The sequence below is a fragment of the Lepidochelys olivacea genome (genome assembly GCF_965140295.1).
Source record: "Lepidochelys olivacea isolate rLepOli2 genome assembly, chromosome: 11".
NCBI lineage: Eukaryota > Metazoa > Chordata > Testudines > Cheloniidae > Lepidochelys > Lepidochelys olivacea.
Genome location: NC_140421.1, coordinates 63,261,255 through 63,287,653, shown reverse-complemented (window position 1 = coordinate 63,287,653; position 26,399 = coordinate 63,261,255). Strand labels below are relative to the sequence as shown.

Sequence of the window (26,399 nt, the reverse complement as noted above, 5' to 3'; positions counted from 1 at the left end):
ATTATATTGGCTTTTATGGTACTTACATAAGATTTCACTCCTTGAAAGCAAAAATATTGTAAATTTTCATACACAATAGACCAACATTGTATCCCTCTTTACAAATACATCAATGCTTCATTTAGTTCCGGCTCTGTATTAAAGACTTGGTAGCAAAATAAGTCAGGGTAATATCTTATTTTCAAACTAATTCAGAATGCGGAAGCATTGTAACTCCCACTGATTCAAATGGGAGTTCCATGGGGGAACAAGTGTAAGACTCATGGGGTTTTCGCTCTTTTTGATTATAAAACAGAGACCACCGGGCAGGAGATTAGAACTGGCATCTCTACTGATCCCACTCACCCAGTTTTTTCTTCTGATGGGGAAAGTATGTACATTTTAAAAGCAAAGATCTCACCTGAAACTAATAATTAGAAAAAATCTTTCAGCATTTAAGGTTGGATGACTCTTGGTCAGAATCTATAATCAGACATTCTCACTGAGGCTTCGGATTGTTCCTGCAAGCTTGGTGACATTCTGAACATGGGAATTTAATAAAATAAGCATACATAATAAAGAAGAAAAATGATCGGAACAAAGCTACAACATTCCATGTTCATGATGTTTTTAATACTCATTTTACTAAGAGTTGCAGAACAATGACTATTAAATTTCCATTCATCAGCAGCCAACAAGATATGAATGAGCATTAACTCCAAACAAAAACTGGCTCATAACATCATATTGTGCACTTAAAAATATTTACAAATCATTTTAAAAAAGGAAGATTAATAGTGGAAGCAACAATGAATATAAAACATGGTTGACAGGCTTTCAAACAAAAATAAATTCAAGTATTACTCTGTAAAGTTCTTCAGACATTTGTCTTTAAATTTTGTTTGTGCAATACCCATCTTTGCATAGTAAAGAAAACTTTATAAAACTCTAGTTCTATGTAATTTATTTTTTAACATGCACCTACAGTATATTTAATTTGCCTCATAGAGCTCTCTTATAAAAGGATTAGGTCAGTTCAGTGGGATCATGCAGCATACCAGTAAGAGCTGTATAGTTACCATACATTTTCTTGTCAAGATGAATCATATAGTGGAACAAAAATATAGTGGGTGAAATGGGGACTCGTCATTGCTTAACGTTTACTCTATTAATATTAAATTGTGACACTTGTTATGATAAATTAACATAAGTAGCATGTGTACAATACTAAATGTGGCAAATGAATGGCTTAGAAAATCAACAATATCTAGCTAAATGGTTAAGACTACATAACTAGTACCACAGAAAAGATTTTTACAATCCACTTTTGTGAGTTATGTGATGTCATTTACATCCTGTACATACAGAGCATAATGCTTGTGTGTTTTACACATACACGCACACAGCTAAACAGTGGAGCGTAAATTCAGTCAAGAAATCGTATTTCCTATGAAATTGCTAGTGTAACAAAAAGTTACACCAACACTTACCATATGTACATAATATTTGGGGACCACTGTGGTCTGATTAAAATCATCACATCGCACATTTACAATGTTATTTGTGAAATGCTTATCATCAAAGTTTTATTATACAGGTAGTTACATTAGACACCTAATTGGTTTTGTAACCACAGTGGCATTTCTACTGTAGTTACCATATTGATTCTGCAGTAGAACCAAAATGTGCAGTTTAGTACCTGCCAGAGAGTAATTATATCTTCCATATGCAGTAGCGAAGTGGAAATAAGCAACAAAGTACCAGTGGGCAATACTACAACGCAAGTACTTTGAGTTCCCCTCAAAATTACAAGTATTCATTGTCATCAAACATTAATACAACCAAAACTCCGGCCCTGAAGTCAGATAATGTTGAAATAATGCTGTAAATAGCCCTGTTATCACAATATGGAGTAGATCTATAACAACACAGACTACCTAAGTGTAGCACCTCTTACTCATAATGCAGTAACAGTGGTAGCTTTAACAAAATCATGTTATCTAAAACATCATTTGACAAATAACTATATTGTCTGCAAAACAATATAGTTTTCATGGGAAAGACTTCTCTGACAATATCCAATCTGAAAGAGTTTGAAATATGTTTGGAGGCAAAAATGTTTTATTGAACAAAGTAAAGCAAAAAAAAAAATTATAGTAATTGCAACCCTAATTTTTTCCTAGTATTTCCATCAGTTACTTTTAAAGCTAAATCCAGAAACTGACTCAACATTTGAACAAGGAAAATGAAATATAAGACCTAAATGGAGTTCGAGTTATAGGACTAACTCCCTCTCATTTATACTAATATAAATAAGAGGTAATTCCATTGAATCCTGTCAAGTTACTAGTGTAAAACCAGAGTAAGTAGAATTATGAACAGGCTCTAAAGCTTTTCTTTGCCCAGTTCACCAAGGCCCAAGTCCAATGCCTGTTAAAGTTAATGGGAGCCCTTCCACTTTGTCAGTGGACTGGACTGTGCCCCATGTGTGAACATACAAGTAATATCATTAATGTGCCAACCCTCGGAAGTGAAATCTGAACAAACCCTAAGAGCGACAGTAATCATCCATAGCAGAAGTAGTATCTCCCCAGATTGTACTTTGAAAGGTGATAGGTACTAAAGAGGGAAACTCAGAGTGACTCGGATGTTTGGATCATCGTTGCAAGCTTGTGAGGAAGGGAGAGAGGAGAATGGGTGGGAAAATGGACTAAAAGGGAAAGCCTTAGCTTGTTTCAAGCTTTCAGCATTTTGTGAATATTTTAAGGCTTATTTAAGCTTGTTTTCCTTTCACTTGAAAAAGCTAGATAAAGGAAATAGTTGTTAAAATTAAAAAGATATGAACTTGGCACTTTCGTGATTAATTTGAGATGGTGTCAATTTTCTTATATTATATACAGAAAATCTGCATGACAGCCAAAAAAGTAATTCAAAAGAGACTTATTAAATACATATGCATTTACACATTTTAATATGGTTTGTTTTTTGGTTTCAAGCATACAAACTTTAGATCACACCTGTTTGGTGCCAGAACTCCCTGGATCTGCATGCTACAGCTGCCTTTTTTGAGCAAGCCCAGAACACCCGCTAAACAACATGCTAGAAAGATTAAAAGGGGAGCAAAATTAAACCACCAAAAATAGATTTACACAGAGAATAGAACCTTTCTAAGGAAATCCTTCAATAAAGATACGTGAAAATTATATGTCAATCTCTTATTTCCATATATACATTTTTTTTCTATAGAAGAATTATATATTATCACTGCTCAAAAACAATAGCTCCCATGCCCAAAGGAATGTTAGTCCAGGAGATAAAAGAACAGGGACAATGAATCCACAGAATAGGGAGCTTTCTCTCCAGAGAGAAAGAATGCACTGCACTGGTGGAAGAAGATTTCATAAGAGCCTAATATCACCACCTCTGCATTCTGTTTTTTGTTGTTTTCTTCTCTGTATATATTTGGGTGCAGATCTTGTGCGGGCTGGCTTGCGAGCTTGTTTGTTTGTTGTATATATGCCATGCAGTTTACCCTTTCCAAAATTAGCTGCTCATGCCACTGGAATTTGTCATTTAATATGAAAAAAAAAGTCATGCAAACTCAAGTTAGTGCCAGCAGGCTAGGGGAAAAAAATCTTCTATTTTACTATTTTGAAACAGTTCTCTTATTGCACTTGGTTGGTTTGCCCCCTTCTTTCTTTCTTTGGAAAAACAAAAACAAAAAAATAAACAGTTGTCCTTCACGGTCTTTTTTTTTTTTTTTTTTTTAGAGAAAGATGAAAGGACGGGAGTATTTGAACTTATCTCCAAAAAAGACAGTGTTCCTTCACTCCATCCCCAGCAACCCAACTTTAGTCATTACCATTTCTAATGTTCTTCTTTATTGACTGAGTTCCTGCACAGTGACAGCAAAGACTCCACACCCAGAATCCAGTAGTGCAAGAAGAAGCTTTTCCAGGAAAGTTCCTTCAGATAGGACCTTGTTGATTTGGATCGTACCTTCTCTTTTTGACATTTCTTCCAGTGTGCGTCAAAAGGATATGAGATGAGGAGGAAAAACATAAAACATTAGTTAGGCATAATGGGAGAGAAGCAGTGCTAACACCATAGTAAAGTAATAAGCTCACTTTGAGGTAGTCTCACAAACTAACCGTACAGTGAGGTAACTGTAATATTTGACCTTGAGAGGGTTTGGACACACTGTATTACGGTATCAATTCCTGCTGTCTCTATGAAGTTTAAAATTGCATGTGTTAAATCTATATAGTGTATATAACTAACTTTTTATTTATTTATTTATTTGCAGTACTGCAAGTGGCAGTCAGTCCTATTTAGATGGGAAGTTTTTCAGACCGTCTGACATGTCTATTAAGTCAGGACAGCATTTGTACATCATTTGGAACCATTCAAAACAGTCACATTTCAAATGCAAAATTGCCTTTTTGCATTTTAAGAGTATCTGGCTGTTTATAACAGGTGCTCATTAATCGCCAAAACACAGATCTTCCACAAATGAGGTGGCCATGCTCCCTTAGGTATCCATCTTTGATTGGCTACCCTGAATCCACAGATAATTTTATAGTGGACCAAGCTATCTTAGTGTGTCTGTGAGCCTTTACCATACTATGGACAATGCACTTTGAATCTCCAATAAGGTACAAAATATAGCAGATACTGAGACACTGCAGTCGAAGGAGAATGGACAGAGACTTTTAATTATGCCATTACAATTTAGCTTTTATACTAAAGTCCAGTCTCCTACGATATTGATACCCTATATCAATAAACAGCAAGACATTACAAGGCAACAGCACAAGTTGGGTGCAACCTCCCCATAATCTGGCTTTATGTGGGGCATCAAGCAAGGGGCTCATGCATTTAGTCTTAACATTGGGCATGTGCACCACTACCGCCACCAAATTGTCATGCAAAAGACACAGAACAGGAATTCAAAATTATATACACAAATTTCCTTTTTGACTGCGCTCTCCCAATACCACCATTGCTGTAATGTTTAAGCTGAAAGCCAAGCCTTTCCTAAGTTGTACAGGTGACTTAGGAATCAGTGCAAAAAGAAAAATTATCCAGGACAGTCCTTTCAGAGAACCTGGCAGCCTTTGATCTTGTGCCAGTGCTTGCCTGACTATGCTTGTTATTAAAGCATGCAGCGTAAGAGTTACAGGCTTTTAAAATTTCATTTTTTCCCCTTTTTATAGAAAGGTGTTGTACTAATCCTCATTGTGACTCAAACTGACTGCACTATTTAGATATATCAACCCAGAAATCTCTGTAGCATTCATACCCTCTGAGTCGATCTGATATGAATGGATACCGTTTTTCTAGTCACATGTAGAATTGTAAGTAGGAAGTCTGAATAATATTTGACTTTAAATCTGAATCAAAACTTGTCTGGACTTACTCTCTCTGCCAGTTTCTCTATTTTTCTATGGTGTATGAAAAGGAGTGCTTTAAATGACTGTCTATATATGTTACACGGCATACTGAAATTCAAACCGCACTAACTAACAGTTATTTACCTTTAAAACAAATCTAAAAAATCAGATCACTAATACATGTGAAAAATTCAGATGATTTAACCATCCATTAAGCTCCAAATTTAAAGGAATATTCTGGAAAATGTTTGCATTCCTGTTATTTTTAAGGGGACAAACCACTAAAAGCCTATACTAAAGTCGAATGTGTTGCCTGAAGTTTTTCTATTAAATTGATGAGTGGGCTCTGTGATATTTAGTATGAAGTTACAGTGGGAACATGTTTTGCTAGCCTCTCAATATAACCCCCCAGGTCTTTCCAACTGACCCCTTGCTAAAGTAGTACTCCTGAGCAGCACAATCCTGCTAGTACCGTCTCTGAGCAGCAATGGACGCACTTTGGAACTGCCGCCAAACTGTTGTGGAATTGTAACACAGCCCACATCATATCAAATGTCTTCTAGGGTCTATTTCAAAGCCACAAATCTCATTTTGATCATGCCCTACAGTTCATTAAATGAAAATACATTCTTCCAAAGGTAAAAAATTAAGTCTGCTAATGCCTTTCTTCTTTTTCAGTATTTCCTTAATATGTTACATCAAAATGTTATGTTTCCTCTGGTCAATCATTAGTAACAACTGTTTTCTCCATAACATCAGAGACTGACGAAGTTGTCATGCCTGAAAACTAAGGGTGTAGGGATCTAAATGTGACATTCAAAATAAGTACACAAAACTGTTTTTGAAATACACTATTCTTGATATTCAGTAAGTCAGTTTTGCATATTAATTATTTGGTAAGAAATAACACCTTGCTTTTATGTAATACTTATCTGAATATCTCAAAGTGCTTAACTAAGGTGGATAACATTATCTCACCCAAGCTTATACAATAAGCCAGTGGCAGAACTGAGAGAAGAATTCAGGCCTCCTGACAGAGTCACATGCTCTAACCACTATGAACAAATCTTGGTCCGTTCCCCCCCCCCCCCGAAAATCATAACTAGAAGTGAGGAAACTAAAAATATTACTACTGAAGGATCCCCATTTATTCATAGGCCAAGTAGAGTGTAGCAATTTATCATAATGCATTTCCTACACTATTCTGCTAATCCTCCATTATAGCTAAGCTCCAAGCACTGCTAAAAAAATCACGTTGTATAAATCTTCCTGATGAACACTGGTCAGAAGAGTCAGCTGAACCCTCTACCCTGCTATATCAAGATCCCCACCTGGCTGTATAATTGTTTCCCTCACCCCTACACCAAGTGCAGGGCTGGGCACAAATGCAATCCTTGCAGTCAGAGCACACAAGGCTATCAGGTTAGCGCACACAGGAATGCTACACTCCCCAAAAGAGTCATGCTCCTCCCACATACTATTCAGCAGAATGGGCCTTCTGTGCGGTCAGGGTAGAGCGGCACATGCCACATACTGTGCAGTGGGGTTTGTGAACTCCTGGGGGTTCGCAAAATGTTACAGGGGCTTCTCAGGAAAAAATTCCCTAATGGCGGACAGAGCTGTCCCTAGGGACCCCAGAGCCCCTGGACTTCCAAGAGCTAAGCAGATCAAAGCAAGCATATCTATCACACTGAGGAGATTTAAACTTCAAGACTCCTTATAAGAAATGGAAAGGGAGGTGGATATTTTTTGCTGTTTTTAAAATTAAATAGGCAACTAGCCTTGTTTTTAAAATTATTAGGAAGAACAAGTCTAAGCTTTGTTGTAACGAGCGTTGTTTGCCTGGACTGCTCAAGACCTGAATGCTTGTGTAGGAGGAACGATTTGAGTTGGCTTCTTAAATCCCTTCATGCTGTTTCACATCTGATACTCCTTGCTGAAACATAGGAGCCTTGTCTTATAACAGGCTTATTCAAAGTGATACAAGCTATGAAAGTGAGATCTTGGAAGAGTATTGCCGTTTTCATAATGTAATAAAAATACTGTAATGATAAATAAAATAAATATTGTGTAATAAGCATGTCATAAAAACAATTTTTATATTTCCAAGATCACTGCTTTTATAATTTATACTCAGATAAAGGAGAAAATCCCTTGAAATATTCATTTTTAGGAGGGGGTTTGCGAGACTTGACGTTTTAGTGAAAGGGGTTCACATGTTGTTAAAGTTTGGGAACCACTGTGTTAAAGGATATTGCAGAGGCTGGGCTTTGTCCCAGGAAGCCTCAGGAGCTTCCAATGTGGCAGTGCGGCTTTGCACTGGCCCCTATTGCAGGCTGTGGCTTCAAAGCATCTGTTAGCCCTTAATATTTAAAAAGACACACACACACACAAATAGATATAGATATACCCAAAAAGCTCAGTTCATATAATGGACTAAAGGCACCATTAACATCCAATTACATCTAAGACTACTATGCTATATTTTTGTAACTTCAAAAATGCAAAACGCAGCTTCTGATTATAAAACAAATTACTAGCAGAAAAGATGTATATCAAAGTGCAAATCATTTTTATAGCTCAGTTGTAAAATACTTAAAACTGAGGTTTAAAATGGAAATGTTGCAAGATCATTAGTTTTAGCAATGCCTTGTTAAATGTTTAGTTCCCCAGAACTAAACACAAACTCAGTCACATTCTTCCCCCAAATGATTGCATATGGATTCCACTGAAAACAGAAATTCGTGCATCTGAGTGCAGAATTTGGCCTACCACAGGAGGGTAGATATCCTGGGCCCTATCTTGAGGAGGTAGGAGACAGGCCTGGCTAGGATTGACAGGAGTGTGGTCTTTCCCTGCTGGCTGGCTCACCTACCTCTGGGAATAGTTGTTCTGAGATACTGAACAGCAGCCACCCCTCTCTGGCCAATAGGGTATCTCTACACAGCATCTTGGAGTGAGCCTCCCAGCCAGGTTTGACCCCCTTGCCTAGGCTTCGGAGCCCGAGCTCCAATCTGAGTAGCAACTTTAAAATGCTGGCTATGCAGCTATTTTTACAGGACTAGCACAAGCCCTGCTAGCCTGAGTCTGTCGACTGAGGCTGGGAGGCTCGATCCAAATGCTGTATAGACATACCCCTAGAACCTCACCTGGCTTCACTGCTGTTTCAGGATATGCTCCCTGTATGCTAGCAACGGCTGCTCTTTTGGACTCCCTCTTGGCCTCTTCTGCTCATTCTTCCTCAGCAGCAAAACGCAGAAGCACTAAGACCACTTCCCTTCCACTCCACAAGAGGCTGCTGTTTAGGGCTCCCTATTTCCTCCTCCAGCCCGTATAAGCATTGGCTCTTCTTCAAGGCTGCAGACCCACACATGCTCATTGGCCAGAGGAGGAGGAAGAACAGCGTGGGTGCCTTCACTAGTGCAGTAGACACCAATGTGAGGAAGAGGAAATGAGCCCTCGGGGGAAGGGTCACGCTACAGAGAATGATGCTGAGGCCACCACCTTAACTTCTGCATTGCCTGTTGTTTTTGGTGCTGTTTTAGCCAGGGAACTCTAACACGTCATTAACTTTTTTTTTACATTTAATCCCAGTTTCAATAATTCACAGTAATAAAAACTCAGTCTCCATTAGGTGTGAATCCAAGAAAAACACAACTATTACTTCTGTTAAAAATAAAATACTCATAGCATGACGATAACAAGCCACAGTGCAAAGCAATAATCACCTACATTCCATTTAGGACAGTTGCTTTTAACCCTTTTGACAGCATAGTTTATTCTTTGCAAAAATAAATATACAAAATAAATCCACTGCTACCCCAGTCTTTTATTACAGTTTTTATGTAACCTATTTGTCTCCTCCTTGCTTATAAGTGTTCTGAGAAGATCACAGCAACGAATGCACAAACACACTGCCTATTTTAGTAGCAACTAATTACTAGTGTTGCTATTGCAGTACATTATGTTCTTGTAAGTTGGTGCCTTCCTCCATGTTCATAGAAACACAAACTCTTGCCAAAAAAAAATAAGGGTTACTCCAATGACTGCACAGTCCCTTCAAATCAGTAATGTTTCTGTAAAGTTTCCCCACACCAGATCTTGAAAAAGTGAGCAAACCCACGGTAACCAGGCTGTTGCTATGTGAAATTGCAAATTAAAACAACAAAGCTGGGGGATGGGATCATCAGCTTCAAAACGGAGATTGAGTCTAGGGCACCTGCTTAGCTAGCCTTCTGCCATCTGTTGGCATGAGGAACAGTAGTAGATTTGATTTTGAGCAGGTGGATTCATGCTGCTCATGGACCCACTGCAAACACTTTGCAAGGAAATGCAGAGTGGAGGGAAAAATAGATGTTACTGACAAACCAGAGAGCTGGTACGTAGTTCCTGTAGGAAGCATACACAAGGTTTCAGAATCTCACTGCACAGGCTCTCTACTGTATTGCCCTACACCACAACAGAAATATAGCATTGCTGATCATTTTTGACTTTCCGGTATCAACAGGGTACAGGATTTGGCTCAATTTAAATTCCTAAAGCTGCCTTTATGCAGAAGTTTAAGGATTGGGTAAATATTTGGCCACCCAGTAATCCTCCACGGGGCAGGAAAGCTCTGGTTCTTAGCAGCTAGTCCTGGGAATAATACTGTGCCTATACATTTTTACCTACCACAGAACCTCCCCTACTGGTCTATTCCCCATTCAGAGGGCTATTATGCAGTCTCAAAAGAAACTTCCCACATTTTTTTAAAATTTAGCCCTTACCAGTACTACTACTTTATATTGTTATTTACCAAGTACCCCCTTTCAAAAGGTAACAAACTATCAAACCAGCATTTAAAAAAGCAACTGAATTCATTATTCTAGCAAAACTACACATGTATACATTCACCACTTGTCAAGTAATTCTATATTAAAAAGAACTGGAAACTGAGCCTAAAGATGAAATTCAGAGGGCCCACACAAGACTGTCCACATTAACTAACCCCTCATTCCGCATCCACTTTAGTCCTTAATGAAACATTGTAATGTTTGAAGGGCAGTCCATGGATCCACTGCCATTATGTGAATTTCACCATCAATACATGTTATGTGTTTGCATAGTGCCTAGAACAGTGCAGCTCTGACCCAAGAGAGGGGCCCCTAAACACTACTGCAGTACAAAAAAACAATGACTACTTCATCAAAATATAAACAAGGTCTTCTGTGAAACAAAATATAGTTCCTAACAGAGTGTTCACTAGCAACATTTAACTCAAATTGACTAAATATGTTCCTTAAGATCTATGTGCACCGAACATTTTACTGAGACTTGATCACAACAACTTTTCATTCCTATTTTTATCCATATCTTTCCAGAAAATGTCTAAAAATAAATTCTAGTTTGTTTTGCTAATTTATACCAAACTGACCCACTAAGTTCATGAACAAAATTTGCTTAATTGCAGCTTACGTTTGATTTGGACTTGACACCACAGTACTGTATGTGCGTGTGAACACCTGATAACCTGTGGAACAAAAATCACATCTCCTAGTTTGTAAAGTATTGGCTACTTTTTCTCACATTACTAAAGACTGAAACATCACTTGCTTAAAAGGAAAATTAAAACCCACGCTATTAGTCTTGAACATCCTACAAAAAAAAATCTGGAAGCAAAGTGTGAGAGGCCCTACATTGTGCTAGCCTTCTTCCACATACAAGTGAAAAAGCCTTTTCAATTCCCCCCCCAAAAACATGCACTTCAAGCTGTGAGCTAGGCCAGGCCATTGTATTTGAGGTTCTGCTACAGAATAAATATTTATATCTTGCTCTTTTTAAAATATTGAACTCCTGATATTTTCAATATGAGAATGTACTCATACATACAGGGATACCAAATAGTTTTATATTTTTGTATGACAGGAGGACATGCAGGATGCAAAGTGGAACATTTCTATCGGTGACTTAAGTGATGGGGAGCAGGTTAGTTTTGTGCTGGGCAAAATATATCTATATATGTTGACAATACCAAGAAAAGCAATTAATATTGTTTTATTTAAGCTAGAATTGGACCATTTAAAGTCCTGATTCAGGAATGCACTTAAGTGTGAAACTTCTTCACCCCATCCAGGTCAGCACTTAACTGTTTTAAGCAAGTATGTTAAGCATATGCTCAAGTGCTGTCCTGGACAAGGATGCTTTCCGGAATCCAGATTTACCATACTAGTATCCAGAAGCCACTATCCCACAAGATCAATCTTTAAAGGAGTTTGTAGGTCTACATTTAAAAGGATATGCCCTGGAACACAACAACATTTTAAACAATTTTTTACTGGAGATGCATCCCAAAATACATATTTTTAGGGCTGAGCACCAACATCTGCACGTGGATATATGTACATGGCTGCCATTTACTTCACTGGGAATGGCATGTGTCTAACTGCCAAATACAGACCTAGAGGCGTATGCTGTCATTCATGCATAGGTTATTCAATCATGTAACTCCCAGTGCGTTAATTCCCAGGAAAATAGTCCACAAGTGGAGGGAAGGACAGACTTAACATTACTTGTATGTGTAGGCTTACAAAGGTACAAATTCTACAGTCCTTAATTGAACATTTGCTCAAAGAAGGAGTGCAGAATTTGGCTCAAGTTCCTGAACGGAATTAACAATACTATAATTAAAATAAGTTCTCTAAATTACATATTTCTCTATTATGTACATGCTATGTTAATGTAGACAGCTTCTTACATGTATACAGCTTCTTAAATGTATACTTTTTATGACTTCTTTTCTTTTATAATTTTGCATCTAATAGAACCTGTGCTATATAAGATGCAAAGTACATCAAAATAACACAATATGCAACAAAAGGTTGTGAACCGTAATTAATATTTCACAGACTAGGCCTTTATACATTATAAGCAATCTTGCAGTCTCTCTGCTTGCAGAAGACCCAATTATTTCAATGGCGAGTCTTCATGCAAAGGGGTGTAAATCCGACCAGTAGCTGTATACTCCAAAATACATACCTCAACTATTGTTTTGCTTTTAACCCATGCACTGAATGTCATAAGTAACAAAGAATCACATTCTTCCATCTTTAAATGTGTGGAACTGTCAATGTCAGAAATGGTTTTGTGAGAAAATCTGATGAACAAATACAGGTCATCATTAAGACTATCTTACAAAGAAGACATTAATTTGGGGCCAAATTCTGCCCTCACACTTATCCAAAGCTATTGACATTAATAGGCAGCACAAGAAACAATGAGGGCAGAATTTGTTTTTAAACTCTAATATACTAATTATAAAAAGGCAACTGGGATTCTTTTTTGCTCATGTCTAAAGCATGGACAAAATCAAGCATTTTTAACTACCCTTTTCTTCCTTTTTAATTTCATTTAGTTTTGAGCAGCTATCATACCACCGTAATTCTAGTGGGTGTCATATACCACTCCTGAGGAAACTGTGAATGAGAGATTAGGAAAATAATTTTTTTTTACACAGATTTGCTATCACCTCCCTTGTACTATTTGAGCATGCAAAGCAATGATATTTAACCTAGATTTTTGGTTCTTATTATAGCTGATCTGAAGTGGTTTTTAAAAAATATAAAATCAATAAATACAAAAAACTATTTAAGAACTTTAGGGTTTATTGCTTGCATCATGTTCCCAGCCGGAATAACCTGACTGAACATTTGTGTACAATGGCAAAAGTGGGGATGTATTCTTCATTCAGGTTGCTTCCGCTCTGCCTCTGTCAAATAGTAAACTGGAGTAGGAGTAGCCTTTTTGCACTCCAGCCTGGCTATTACCTAGCCTTACCCTGTCCAACAGCACATAAACTGCTCCCATGGAACTGGACTCTACAATCCTGACAACCACAATGCTTAAAAAGAATCCTTTGCCTCCACAGAGATGGAGACAAGACTTGCCCCAATGGAATATAAATGTGTAGCATTTACATGACAAATTAATAGGTTTTAAAAGTAAACTGATTTTTTTAACCTACCAAGATTTGAGGACAGGGGACATTGGGGAGTGTTACTCCCACACTTGGTGGTGCTAAACATCTGGGGCCAGATCATCAGTTGGTGTAAATCAACCTATCTCCACAGAAGTCAGTGGAGCTTTGCCGACTTACACGAGTTCCAAATTTAGACCTAGCGTGCGAGTTTGATATGGACAAGATGTATGTAATTGACATTACAAGGAAAAGCATATAATAGTCCAAATTCATCAAAATATAACTCCATTTTGGTTAATGGAAGTTACACCTGGAATGAACTTGGCTCAATATATGTTGTATGTCAATCAATGGTAATATACTAGAGCTGGGCAGGAATCAGTTTTCCTGTCTCAGAAAAAATTCCGAGATTCTGTAAATTATGAACGAAAAGTCAAAATCTTGAAAATTTTTATGAACTGATAATCTGCAGAAAAAAAAATCAGTTTAAGTTAATTAAAACTTTTGTTTCAATAATTTTGAAATGTTTTGTTTTCTATCTTTTTAGACTATAAATTAACTTAAATTTCTAAATAGACCTTTTCATTTTGAAAATGTCAAACATCCTCCTCAAAATGGAAAATTTCTCAATACTGCCCATTTCCCATGAAACGTTTCTGTTTCAATGAATCAGCATTTTTGACAGAAAGACACTTTGTCAAAAAACTCAGAACAAATTGTATAGTATACACTTCATATCTTGGTTAGACACAGAGCAGCCTTGTATCAGCTTTCAAGCATTGCTGTGCACAACTTCAGTGTTTACATTTTGAAAAATACATGCCTTTAGATTTCCTACCACTATATTTCATTCTCTGCAAAGCATGCCAAAATAATATTGATATAGGGAGATGGCTAGACCTTGTTCATGAGAAGTAAAGTATTTCTTTTTTCACTTTTGGAGTTGTTTTCCATAATCTTATGAAGGTTAATCCACGTATACTACTGTTCTCCAACTTTGCACCCTGGTGACATCTGTGGTTTTTTACATTTCACCTCTTTTTCAGTGCAAGTGTAACTATTTGAAGCAGTATTTTCACTTTGAGTCTTGTAGCAGGAACTCAAAACTTAGTGATGTAAGCAGAAAATAGAAATGCCATAGCCACTGAAGAGAAGACATGCGGCATTGCTTACTTAAAGCCCCATCCTGTCCCCCCAAGGACAATAGCTGCTACCAGGATGGCACCAGCGATGGAACCTATTATAAGATTGGTGGCACTAGGACCTGCGATAAAGGATTACGGGAAGAAAGACATAAGAACCAACCACTTCATTCATGACAAGGAAACGTAATCAAGCAATTTAGGAAAACAAACAACCTACATGATGTCTCTAAACATTTTCAAAGGGCTCCACTTGCTTTTCATTAATAGAATGAATAAACAAAGCTATTGTAATGTCTCTCACTGTGCTATGCCTCCTTTCTAATACTAGATTTTTACCTATCTCAGAAATTAACAACACGGTCATTCACTTCATTCTCTGGCTTAACTATTCCAATAAACACATAGTATATGAACCATCAGTTCAGAAAATTCAGATATTTTTAAAATTAAATAAAGTCTTAAATTTTTTTAAAAATAGCATTCAAGGGGTAATAAAACATGAATGTTGTACTTAATGCCTACTTATTTCACTCCGAGGGCAAATGAAAAACCAAAAAGCCCATCCATTCTGCTTTTCATATAGCTCTGATCTTGTAAGGTGCTGAGTACCCGCAAATCCCACTTATTTCAATTTGATCTGATAGCACTTTTCAGGAGGCACACAGCACCTCATAGTCCCTATGGTTATGTCAACTTTAAGTTTACTAACTACGGAGAGTTCGGCAGAAAGGGTGGTGGAGTAAAAGGGTATGATTCAAATAAAAAATAATAAAGATTCTGTAATTGAAATAAAAGCTGCATTCCCACTGAAGCATTCCAAACATCAATGCATCTCTTCGTCATCCTCAAGCAGCCACTGAACAATGAAGTGGGGCAGGGAAAAAGGGAAGGAAAAAAGGTGGCATAAAATCCATTTGGTGTAATTTTCTCTAAAAAGGCAAGAAAGCACTTGAGGATCAATTATGAATTTCTTACATAAAGTGCTTTATTTGCCTGGGGGAGAGGAGGAAGAAAAGAAAATACAAAATAGATCTATGTTTGCTCAAATTAATTCCAGACCACAATATTCTCCGCTATCAGGCCCTCTCTGATGTAAATCTACTGTCTCTAAGTCCAAGGCAAAGTAAAATCTAATACAACAATTCTTTTGCATATCACACACCTTATAATTGAACATAAATATTTAAATGCCCATTATTAGCCTTTCAAAAATACTACTAATGAAAAAAATAATCCAAAGTGAGAGCTCCCCCACTGCAATGGCCATTTTGCTATTCTAAGTAGCACAGCTCTGGTTTTGGTATTACAAGGTGTTTGGAATACTGTCAGGGAGATACAAGGAGGAAAAGAGGAGCATCAAGAAAAGATGGGAGAAGAAAAACAGAGAGGGGTAGCTGGAATAGCTGAAGGAGCTCAGGGGCTCGTTCAGTGTCACAGATACCTTATAATACTGCCCAGTCCCCGACACAACAGTGAGAGAGTATCCTACATTTTAAAATTCATCACAGTGACCCGTTTTTGAACAATACATTACATAGCTTGTTTCCTTGGGTTTTATTTTAGATATCAGTTCAGACTGAATAAAAAGCAAGCTCACCAGCTTTTATTCGCAACAAACAGTGCAAAGAAAGAATCATTCTGTATCCATCATATGTTTTATTAGCTCGTGTCAATGCACGATTTGGGGATTAAACAGGATACATACCATGCTGCAGATCATTCATGATTTAGCTTTCTGAATTAACATACCGAGCTTATAAAATTATTTTCTTGTCATCTTTAAAAACGGTGGCTCAGATTCTGCAGCTACTTATGTCGAGTAGTGCCTTAGTCTTATCATAGTCTCATTTACTTCAAATGGAACTACTTATGGGTACTCACCACAGATGAGGGGGGCAGACTATGGCCCCAAAAATTATATGAAAGCAGTCTAAAATTAATTAATATATCCCTTTTTAAAAATACTTCCTGTCTAGACACCACCAAGTATTCAGGGATATTAATAAGAATCTAACTTAACAGATATGAGCAGTGCACAAACATAACAATAATAATCAAATGTACAATTTCTACTAATGGAAAATGCATCTTACTGAACTTACCTTTCATAGTCAGACTTAGCTACAAATCAATAACATTGAGCATGTTGGAGGATAAACAAATGCTGGTACATGGGCATTCTATTTCCAATTAAGAGATTTTTCCTCAAGTACTAGAGAACTTTATGATTTTTCATCTTTGCCTGACCTAAAGCAAAACTTCTATCTTTTTTTCTTTTTTTTTGGTAGATGGATTTGGATTTAATGCAAGCATAATGTTTTTAGAGGTTTTGCAAATGCAGCAAGTAACTGATTTACACAGCATTTCAGAAGCTTTGGGAAATCCACAGAAATTATTTTTCAGCCTGGCCTCAGGAAGTCATTTTTCCACAGAAACACTGCAGTAGTACATTTATCTGATAGTGACATATTTGTAATTTAGAAACAGAAGTCCAGATATGGCCATTTCAGGATATCTGAAATATGTCTACGTGTACAGAAAAAACAATTTTCCATGTGTTTATTATATGTTTGATAAAATGTTTCACATATACTTAGAAAAATTTAGTGCATGTTAACAATTCAACGGTAGGCTTGGACTTAAGGAAAGAAAGCAATGGAATTACTGTTACTGTGAATAAATTCATCACCAAGCGGATGCATTTAAATAAAATTAGACAATTAAATTAAAATTAGATTTAGAAAATATGGAAAACCCTTTAAAATTACTATAACTGTGGTGAATACCAGAAAGTCCTGATACAAATCACCTGTTTGGGGACTGACCCAATTGTAATTGTCATAACTAGGGAAGGGCATCTTTTCTTTTAGCACAGAAAATAATTTGAAAACCAAGCACTTGTGCCAACAGCCTTAAAAATGGTAAAATAACATAGCAGTAGATAGTTGAGGCCCTTGTTAAAAAGATTCTGGCTAAAACTACTCTTTTTCATGTGGAATCAAAGTAAATACAGCTAGTCAATAGATTTGGAGTGACAACTCTTATTCATACAGATTAATTCCTCTTTTTGCTAAATCTATCAGACATAGAAACTGAAAATGCCTATGGATTACACTCAGGGTGAAATCCTGCCCCATGGAACTCAATGGGAATTTTGCCATTGACTTCAGTGGTCCAGGATTTCACTTGAGTCTTCAATGGAGAGACATAGTGTGTGATTCCTTCTGCTTAAAGAATTATAATAATAATAATAATTATTATTCCATAGTGCCTAGGAGCCCCAGTCACCGACCAGGCCACCAGTATGCTAGGCACTGTACAAACACAGAACAACAACAACAAAAGGTAAAGATTAATTTGTTTACCAGAGAATTCTCCAGGTAACTAGTACCGGTTTGGAAATTTATAAAAAGATCAGAGACATATATTGGAAAACAATTTTTAAAGAATATGTTACAATAGATTGAACATATTTTGTAAGATAATTTTAAATACCATGAAAATTGCGTATTTTTATATTTTAATGTTTACCTTGTCTTTTTTTTAAAAATACACATTACATTTTATCAAACAAATAAATACATAGAAAATTTATATTTTTATCAATATGCCATGATTTAGCTGCTAATCTAAAGACCACTAGACGTTGGTTCATTACTTTAATGAATGATAAAAAGTACCATTTATAGAGGAAACAACAGCCAATAGATTTCAGCCATATAATTTCTATAGTCACTGGATTAACATGGAATAAAATGCAAATTTAAAATAAGAGATTTTATTAACTATAGTATTTCGGAGGCATTTTCTATTCTGCCTGGTGGAGAGAAATAAAAATTGTGGTGGATGAATTCTGTCAGATCTATTATTACTGTTGATCTGCCAACTCCATGTATTTGCCACCATGCTGTCTACAGGTACTTTTTATGAGTGGAAAGAATCCCACTGACTTCAAACAGCTTTGGATCAAAAGGATGATCCTATTGAAGAGAGCAACTAAAATTAATGTCCCTGTATATCTATTACTGAAAATATTAATAATTACAGTTCTAGATTGGTCCAATCTAGCAACAAGAAGGTGATCAGGGAAAGTGTGGGATCCTTACTGAATGGGGGAGGCAACCTAGTGACAGAGGATGTGGAAAAAGCTGAACTACTTGATGCTTTTTTTGCCTCAGTCTTCACAGACAAGGTCAGCTCCCTGACTGCTGCACTGGTCAACCCTCAGTGGTGAAAGAACAGGTTAAAGACTATTTAAAAGATGGACAAGCAAAAGTCCATGGGGCTGGATCTAATGCATCCGAGGGTGCTGAGGGAGTTGGCTGATGTGATTGCAGAGCCATTGGCCGTTATCTTTGAAAACTCACGGTGAGCAGGGGCAGTCCCAGACAATTGGAAAAAGCACATATATATATATATATATATATATATATATATATATATATATAGTGCCCATCTTTAAAAAAGGGAAGGAGGAGGATCCGGGGAACTACAAATGGGTCAGCCTCACCTCAGTCCCTGGAAAAATCATGGAGCAGGTTCTCAAGGAATCCATTTTGAAGCCTTGGAGGAGAGGAAGGTGATCAGGAACAGTCAAAATGGATTCACCAAGAGCAAGTCATGCCCGACCAACCTGATTGCCTTCTATGATGAGATAACTGGCTCTGTTGATATGGGGAAGGCCGTGGACGTGATAATATCTTGACTTAAGCACAGCTTTTAATACGGTCTCCCACAGTATTCTTGCCAGCAAGTTAAAAAAATATGGATTGGATGAATGTACTACAAGGTGGATAGAAAGCTGGCTAGATCATCAGGTAGTGATCAATGGCTCGATGTCTAGTTGGCAGCCAGTATCAAGCGGAGTGTCCCAGGGTCTGTTCAGGGGCCAGTTTTGTTCAACATCTTCATTAATTATTTGGATGATGGGATGCATTGCACCTTCAGCAAGTTCACAGATGACACTAAGCTAGGGGGAGAGGTAGATACCTGGAGGGTGGGGATAGGGTCCAGAGTGACCTGGACAAATTGGAGGACTGGGCTAAAAGAAATCTGATGAGGTTCAACAAGGACAAGTGCAGAGTCCTGCACTTAGGATGGAAGAATCCCATGCACTGCTACAGGCTGGGGACTGACGGGCTAAGCAGCAGTTTTGCAGAAAATGACCTGGGGATTACAGTGGATGAGAAGCTGGATATGAGTCAACAGTGTGCCCTTGTTGCCAAGAAAGCTAACTGCATATTGGGCTGCATTAGTAGGAGACTTGCCAGCAGATCGTGGGAAGTGATTATTCCCTTCTATTTGGCACTGGTGCGGCCACATCTGGAGTATTGCATCCAGTTTTTGGCCCTCCACTACAGAAAGGATGTGGACAAATTGGAGAGAGTCCAGCGGAGGGCAGCGAAAATGATTAGGGGACTGGGGCACATGACTTACGAGGAGAGGCTGAGGGAACTGGGATTGTTTAGTCTGCAGAAGAGAAGAGTGAGGGGGGATTTGATAGCAGCCTTCCACTACCTGAAGGGGGGTTCCAAAGACGACAGAGCTCGGCTGTTCTCAGTGGTGGCAGATGATAGAACAAGGAGCAGTGGGGGAGATCTAGATTGGATATTAGGAAAAACTATTTCACCAGGAGGGTAGTGAAGCACTGGAATGCGTTACCTAGGGAGGTGGTGGAATCTCCATCCTTAGAGGTTTTTAAGGCCTGGCTTGACAAAGCCCTGGCTGGGATGATTTAGTTGGGGGTTGGTCCTGCTTTGAGCAGGGGGTTGGACTAGATGACCTCCTGAGGTCTCTTCCAACCCATATCTTCCATGATTCTTTTATAGGCAGAGTTGGTAGTGCTGCCTTTAGTTAAGGTTGCCTGAAACTTTTCATTATAAGATCCTGTTTTCAGTTGCTTATAATTTTGCCAAACGTAAATGTTCATGCTAAAATTTTCAGTGTCAGACACCTCTCTCAAGCTGAATTTTTTTGGAAAGTTTCAGATAAAACAGTTCTGTTCTTTCTGAGAATGAGATTACGGGAAAATACTATGTTGTGTTCAAGTTAAAAAAATTCCTACAATCATTTAATTGAAAAGCTCTAGCACCACCATACTTGGAGGGCGGCTTCATATTTGGCAGCAGAATTGCCCTGGTGTCAGAGATGTGCCTCTGAAAAATATCAGTTTGCACATGCTCTGAAGAGAATTGTTGAAAGTTTGGCAGCTAAATTCTGCATGTTCAAGCCCTGGACTTCAGGGGCTCAGCAGGACTTTCCCTGCAATTGTTGCTGTGAGCAGCCAGAGGCCACTGTGGCACTAGGCACAGGAACTCAGAGCAGGAAAACCAACTCTCTTGTGCTTTCAATGCCCCTGTTCCTGGTGCCTACACAAGGAGGAGGAGGAAGCTAAGATGTCTGATGCAAAAGCAAAGGGTGCTGCATGAACCAGACAGTGGGAAGGAATGGGGTTGCGGAGAGCCAAGAAAGGAGGGACGGATAGGAGGAGAGAGACTGGAAAGAGAGCTGATAGGGGCATAGGGTGAGGTGGGGGGAGAGGAGCAGAGAAGGAGGAGCAGGAGCCTGGGTGAGTGGCTGTGGACTGGAGCAGACGTGGGCAGGAGCTGGGGCTTGAGCAGAGAGATGGGAAGTAGGAACAGAGGTGTTGATTAGAAGCGGGGCAGGAGCTGGGATGTAGGGGTTGATAGGAGCAAAGATGTCTGAGAGAACCTGCTCCATGATTTTTCCAGGGACTGAGGTGAGGCTGACATGTCTATAGTTCCCTGGATGATGGATGCAAGGGTAGAATGGTTTGCAATTATAAAATCTCATGCTCATTCAGAATCTGGAACTGAACCCTGGATTCCTGCATCTCTACAGTCTTTTACTGTCAGTAAATAGCAGTGAGACCCACTGGCAAAATGTGTGTCTCATCCCACTCTAGTGGGTGGTCCAGATCGGGGATAACAACCTTCTACTGCTGTTAGCTCAAGTGACAGAGGTCAGTATTGTGGATCTAATAAACCATACCTTGCTGAGGATACTAACTGGTGATCATTATGATTCCACATAATATAGTTTGTTTTATAAAATTATGTTAAACAAAAAACTATGTTAAAAGAATGTTAAGGTTGCAGAGTCAAGCACTGAGAAGTTAAGAAATGCCAGAATTCAGGTTGCCAGGCAAACTTAATTCACCCTTATTGTGTGTATGCATTCTGATACAGTCTGTAATTACATAACACACACTATTCCTGTAGGGGAAACACTTTGATAGGATTGAAATCTTAGATGAAGTCTGTGTGGAGTTAAATTAGTGGGCAGAATGCTGATGAAAAAGGTCAAAAGATCAAAATAATGGCAGTTTATTCCACAGTTTGCAGTGTATTCCATGAATGCAGAATTAAAGGAATTTACTCCAAGATTATCATAACCATATACATTGTGTAAATACCCCATTGTTAAAATTTAGAGGCAACTAGTGTGCTAATCCCTCAGATTTCAACTTCCCTAAATTATAAAAGACAATACAATATTTGTTGCTCAAACTTTATATAATGTACTGCCCTGAGGTAACTGAAAATCTTACTAACAGAACATTCAGAAACTTTGTTGGAAAGCTGTCTATATATACTATAATTTCAACTCAGTTTTTTTCTTTTTCTTAACTGAATTTTATGACCCACTGTTAGAATGAATGCCCCATTAATTGAAATTAAAAAAAAAAGTGAATTATATCAAATGATCCATCTTGTTCTGTTAGATTACATTTTGCAAAAATAGATAATCACGATCTTCAAATTACTATTTTTTCATTCTTTTTATAATTTGGAGCAATGAAACATTTAGACAATTGTATTAATTGTGATGATGTAAAAATTCACAAACTTATTGTTTTATGCCCCACATTGTCCCAGACAGGAGAGGGTTCAACACTGCATGAGCAAATCACATGACACGGACACATTCAAATCACATGACGAATACGGTCACCACATGACACAAAGCTAATGGGATAGTACACAGAGGGCTCAGGTGCGTACCTCACACACTAGGCACCAAACATAAAACTCTTAAACTAAGAAAAATGCTTACTCTATTCCCCACCCTGTGCCTCCAAAAATCACCCCCAGAGCCAGAATGGTCCCTGCCACTGCACCTATTAGCCTGTTAGTGGCCATGCTCACTGTGCGGAGGGAAAAGGGAAGATTTTTAAGGAAATGATCACATACTGTATATGTCTGAAATGAAAAATAAAATAGCACCTCACAGGGATATTTTACTTTGTAATCCATTGATTGTGTAACAGTTCAAACCTCCTAATAAATCTCTCCACACAAATACTATAGTTTTTAATATACGGAAATAGTTGAGGCTATATTTGGCTTTTCTTGACTGCTTACAAACATTACTTTGATAAGTTTTACTGAAAATTTTGAAACTAAGTAAGGTTTCATAACCTGTGATTACATCACATTTTTATTTAAAATAGAATATCCTCAGCTTATGTACTATAAACCTACAATTTATTTAAAATGTAAACAGATACAATTTGATCACCAATAAGAAAACTTTCATCTATCACCAGAAACATACTGTATCCAGGTCATTAAACTAAACAGTTAAAGATGACCATTGTTGACTTATTACATTGTATAGAGTTGCTTACAAAAGACTGAAGTACTCCCAAAATTTTTTAAACACTGAGTAACTGCAATTAACTCTTTTTCAGTGGTTTTCAGCCTGTGGTCTGCAGACCCCAGGGGTCCACAGACTTACGTCTTAAGATTTCCAAAGGTGTCTGCACCTCCATTTGAAATTTTTTAGGGGTCCACAAATGAAAAAAAGGTTGAAAAGCACTGCTGTAGATAAAATAGGCCTGATTTTCCACTGCCTTGTCCTCTGTGTAATCATTTAAACCTGTGCAAAGTGACTGCAAATGAGGTGTAAAATATCACCAAATCTGTACAGTAGTGTTTAAAATAGGTGTAAATGATTACACAGAGGGCAAGGCAGTGGAGAATCATGCTTATAGAGACCCTCTAAATCGGGGTGGGCAATAATTTTTGCAGGGGGCCACTCCACAAATTTTGGTAAATTGTCACGGGCCGCACATTTCTACTATATTAATGGAGGAGGTACGGAGTCTGGGAGGGAGTTTGGGTGCAGCAGGGAGCTCCGGGCTGGTACAGAGTGTTGGGGTGCAGGAGAGGGTGAGGGCTCTCTGAGGGAGTTTGGGTGCAGGGGGGGGGGCAAGGGATTGGACTGCAGGAGCGGGTGAGGGGTCTGGGAGTGGGTTCTGACCTGGGGCAGGGGGTTGGAGTGTGGGAGGGGGTGCGAGGTGCAGGCTCTGGCCGGGAGGCGCTTACCATAGGCCGGTACACAGCAGGGCTTAGGCAGGCTGCCACAGCCCCACGCTGCTCCCGCAAGTCTAACGCACATCTCTGCATGCCCCTTGGTTTCTGGCCAATGGGAGCTGTGAGAACGGTGCTGGGGGCAGGGGAAGCGTGCAGAGTCGCCCCCCCCACCCCTGCCAAAGGCACACAGAGACGTTCCAGCAGCAGCTGTCTGCTTTCAGGAGTGGCGTGGGGCCACGGCAGGCAGGCAGGCAGCTTGCCTGAGCACCCTGCTGCGCCACGGGACTTTTAGCGGCCCAGACTCAGAGATCGCGAGGGGGCAGAGGAGGCCGTACAGAAATGTTAGTCATGGTGGGCCGGACAGAAATGTTAGATGGGCCGGATCCGATCCACAGGCCATATTTTGCCCACCCCTGCTCTAAAGGTTTAATTCTTAGCACAGCTAGGTTTGAATTTCGTGCTCTCTCTCCCCCATCACACTCACACCCCCCACCCCGAGAAAAAGGTTGAAGAGAGAAATAACACATCTGAGGGCATTCAAAAGAATTCTTGAATGGGTGTAGCTTTACCCAACTGATCAAAACAACACTGAATTACACATTTTTCTTCCAAAATGCGTATTGGAATGCAAAGTACAAACCCAACTACTTCAAAGGGATTAGGATATCTTGGCAGATTTTTTTTATCCTGCTGAGAAACACGTAAGCCTGATTCTTCCATCCATACTCGTAACTTACTCTATAAGCAGTCCTCTTGATTCTGGATTAATTGTTTACCAAAATCAGTTCTTCTAAAGAACAAACTATTTTTTAATTTGTTCAAGCAGAGACAATTCTTTTAAAGCAAGCAAACTTCTGCTGTTTTTAAAGTTAATATGTAGCTATTCTGGAAAAAAAATTAACAACATTGGCTCCAAGGCCAAGAATATAACTTGCCAAATTTCAGTCCAAAGCAAACGTATACAACTGAGGTATCATGCACCTGGTATAAATTTTTTAACCTTGATTCTTTTGGGTAACCATAAAATGTAAATGAGAAATCAGGGGCAGTGGAAGGGGGCTTATTTATTTGGTGCTGGCATTTCTCACAGTGGGAATGACAGAACTCAAAAGTATATGATATTGTCATACCTAGAGCTTCTTGGCGTGGTGCTGGCTTGTCTCCCTGAGGATTTTCCAATTTTGTGTAAGCACTGTACTCCAAATTCATAGTACTGGAGTCCTAGGAGTGAGGATGGAGGGAACAGTGCACCCCACTCCATGGTATGCTCTTCTCTGAGCCTGGCAGATATTTGGGCAGGGGTTAATGCTGCTCCAAACATTAGCTCCCATTCTGTACTTGCACTCTCCTCAGAGAGGGATATTTACATGGCAAAGAACTAGCCATCACCACATAGGCTGGCACAGAATAACGTTTCATTTTCCTTTCCCTGTGGCTCCCCAGGATCTGAGGTGCTTAGAGGCCATATCTCCTGCCTCTTATGCAGCCCACCCACAAACCCCTCTCCTTGATGGAAGTATTAAAGAGAAAATTTGTGAGCTGAATTTTGAAGAGCTTCCTGGGCCTTCTGTCTCTCTCCTGTGGGTTTTACTGCAGGAGGCCTCAGTCATTCCAATATAATGGGGTTTTATCTCTCTTTCTCTAAGGTCCCCTAAACTATCTATGACTCTCCCATTACCACACTATCTGATCACCTTACAATCTTTAATGTATTTATCTGTGAGATACGGAAGAGTTATCTCCATTTTACAGAAAGGAAAGGAAGGCACAGAGAGATTAAGTAATCTGACCAACACCATACAGGAAATCTGTGGCAAGAAGAGAACTGAACCCAGGTCTCAGGCTAGTACCTCATCCAAAGTTTTTGTTGGTTCCCCTACCATCACTGCTTTTTTCCTTTTATGCACTCTATAACTTTTCCAAAATTGGAGATGTTCTGAAAAGTTACAGAATAGCAAAAGGAAAATAAAATTGCCTCTAATTTTTCAAAATTTCTTCAAAGTTACAGTGTTCCATTTTTCCTTTTGCCACTCTTTACTTTTTAGAAGTTGGAGAAGTTTATAAATTTACAGAGTGGAAAAGGAAAACAAAGTAGGGGGAAATCAAGAAGTGTGTGTGGGAGGGAAACAGACAAACAAAGTCCCTACATGTCATTCATTCTATTGCAGTCAGTGGGGAAAAAAGGAAGAGAAAGGGGGAAAAATAAAAAACAATTTTTAAAGTAAATTAAAAATGAAATTGTAAGTCAAATCCAAATAAAAACTGTTTTGTTTTGAAATTTTTTGTTGAGGGATTTTTTTTCCCCAAACAGATTATTAATGGATGAGAGTATCTGTATTACTTAAACAGTAAAGCTTTCCTAAACTGGACTGATTTATTTATTTTTTTTGGTGAGGGGGCTGGATTAAAAATTATATATTTTAGACACATGTAACAGCAGTTATAAGAGGAATCATTTATAATAAAAAGTGCTTTTTAGGCAATGATTTGAGATTTCAGTATTTTCTATTTGCTGATGCTCTCTTACTACACAGGGATTTATTTTTCAGACACAGAGAAGAACTCTCCTTTGAGACAAGAAAAATTGCCT

General features: G+C 38.5%; 1 protein-coding gene across 6 annotated transcripts in view; it reads right to left on the bottom strand.

Moving 5' to 3' along the window:
* Positions 1 to 590: 590 nt before the first annotated feature.
* ADAM23 (ADAM metallopeptidase domain 23) overlaps positions 591 to 26,399 on the bottom strand; it is a 270,352-nt gene continuing 244,543 nt past the window's right edge. For 2 of the 6 annotated variants that reach the window (XM_084643107.1, XM_084643110.1), the window contains 2 exons: positions 14,500 to 14,590; positions 591 to 3,996 (listed from right to left, as the gene is read on the bottom strand). In XM_084643107.1, coding sequence (XP_084499233.1) covers positions 3,948 to 3,996; positions 14,500 to 14,590 — 140 coding nt within the window. In that variant the 3' untranslated portion in view covers positions 591 to 3,947. Of the gene's footprint in view, positions 3,997 to 10,826; positions 10,882 to 14,499; positions 14,591 to 22,547; positions 22,639 to 26,399 lie in introns of all 6 variants that reach the window. The other 4 variants (XM_084643111.1, XM_084643108.1, XM_084643109.1 and 1 more) reach the window with 4 other exon arrangements.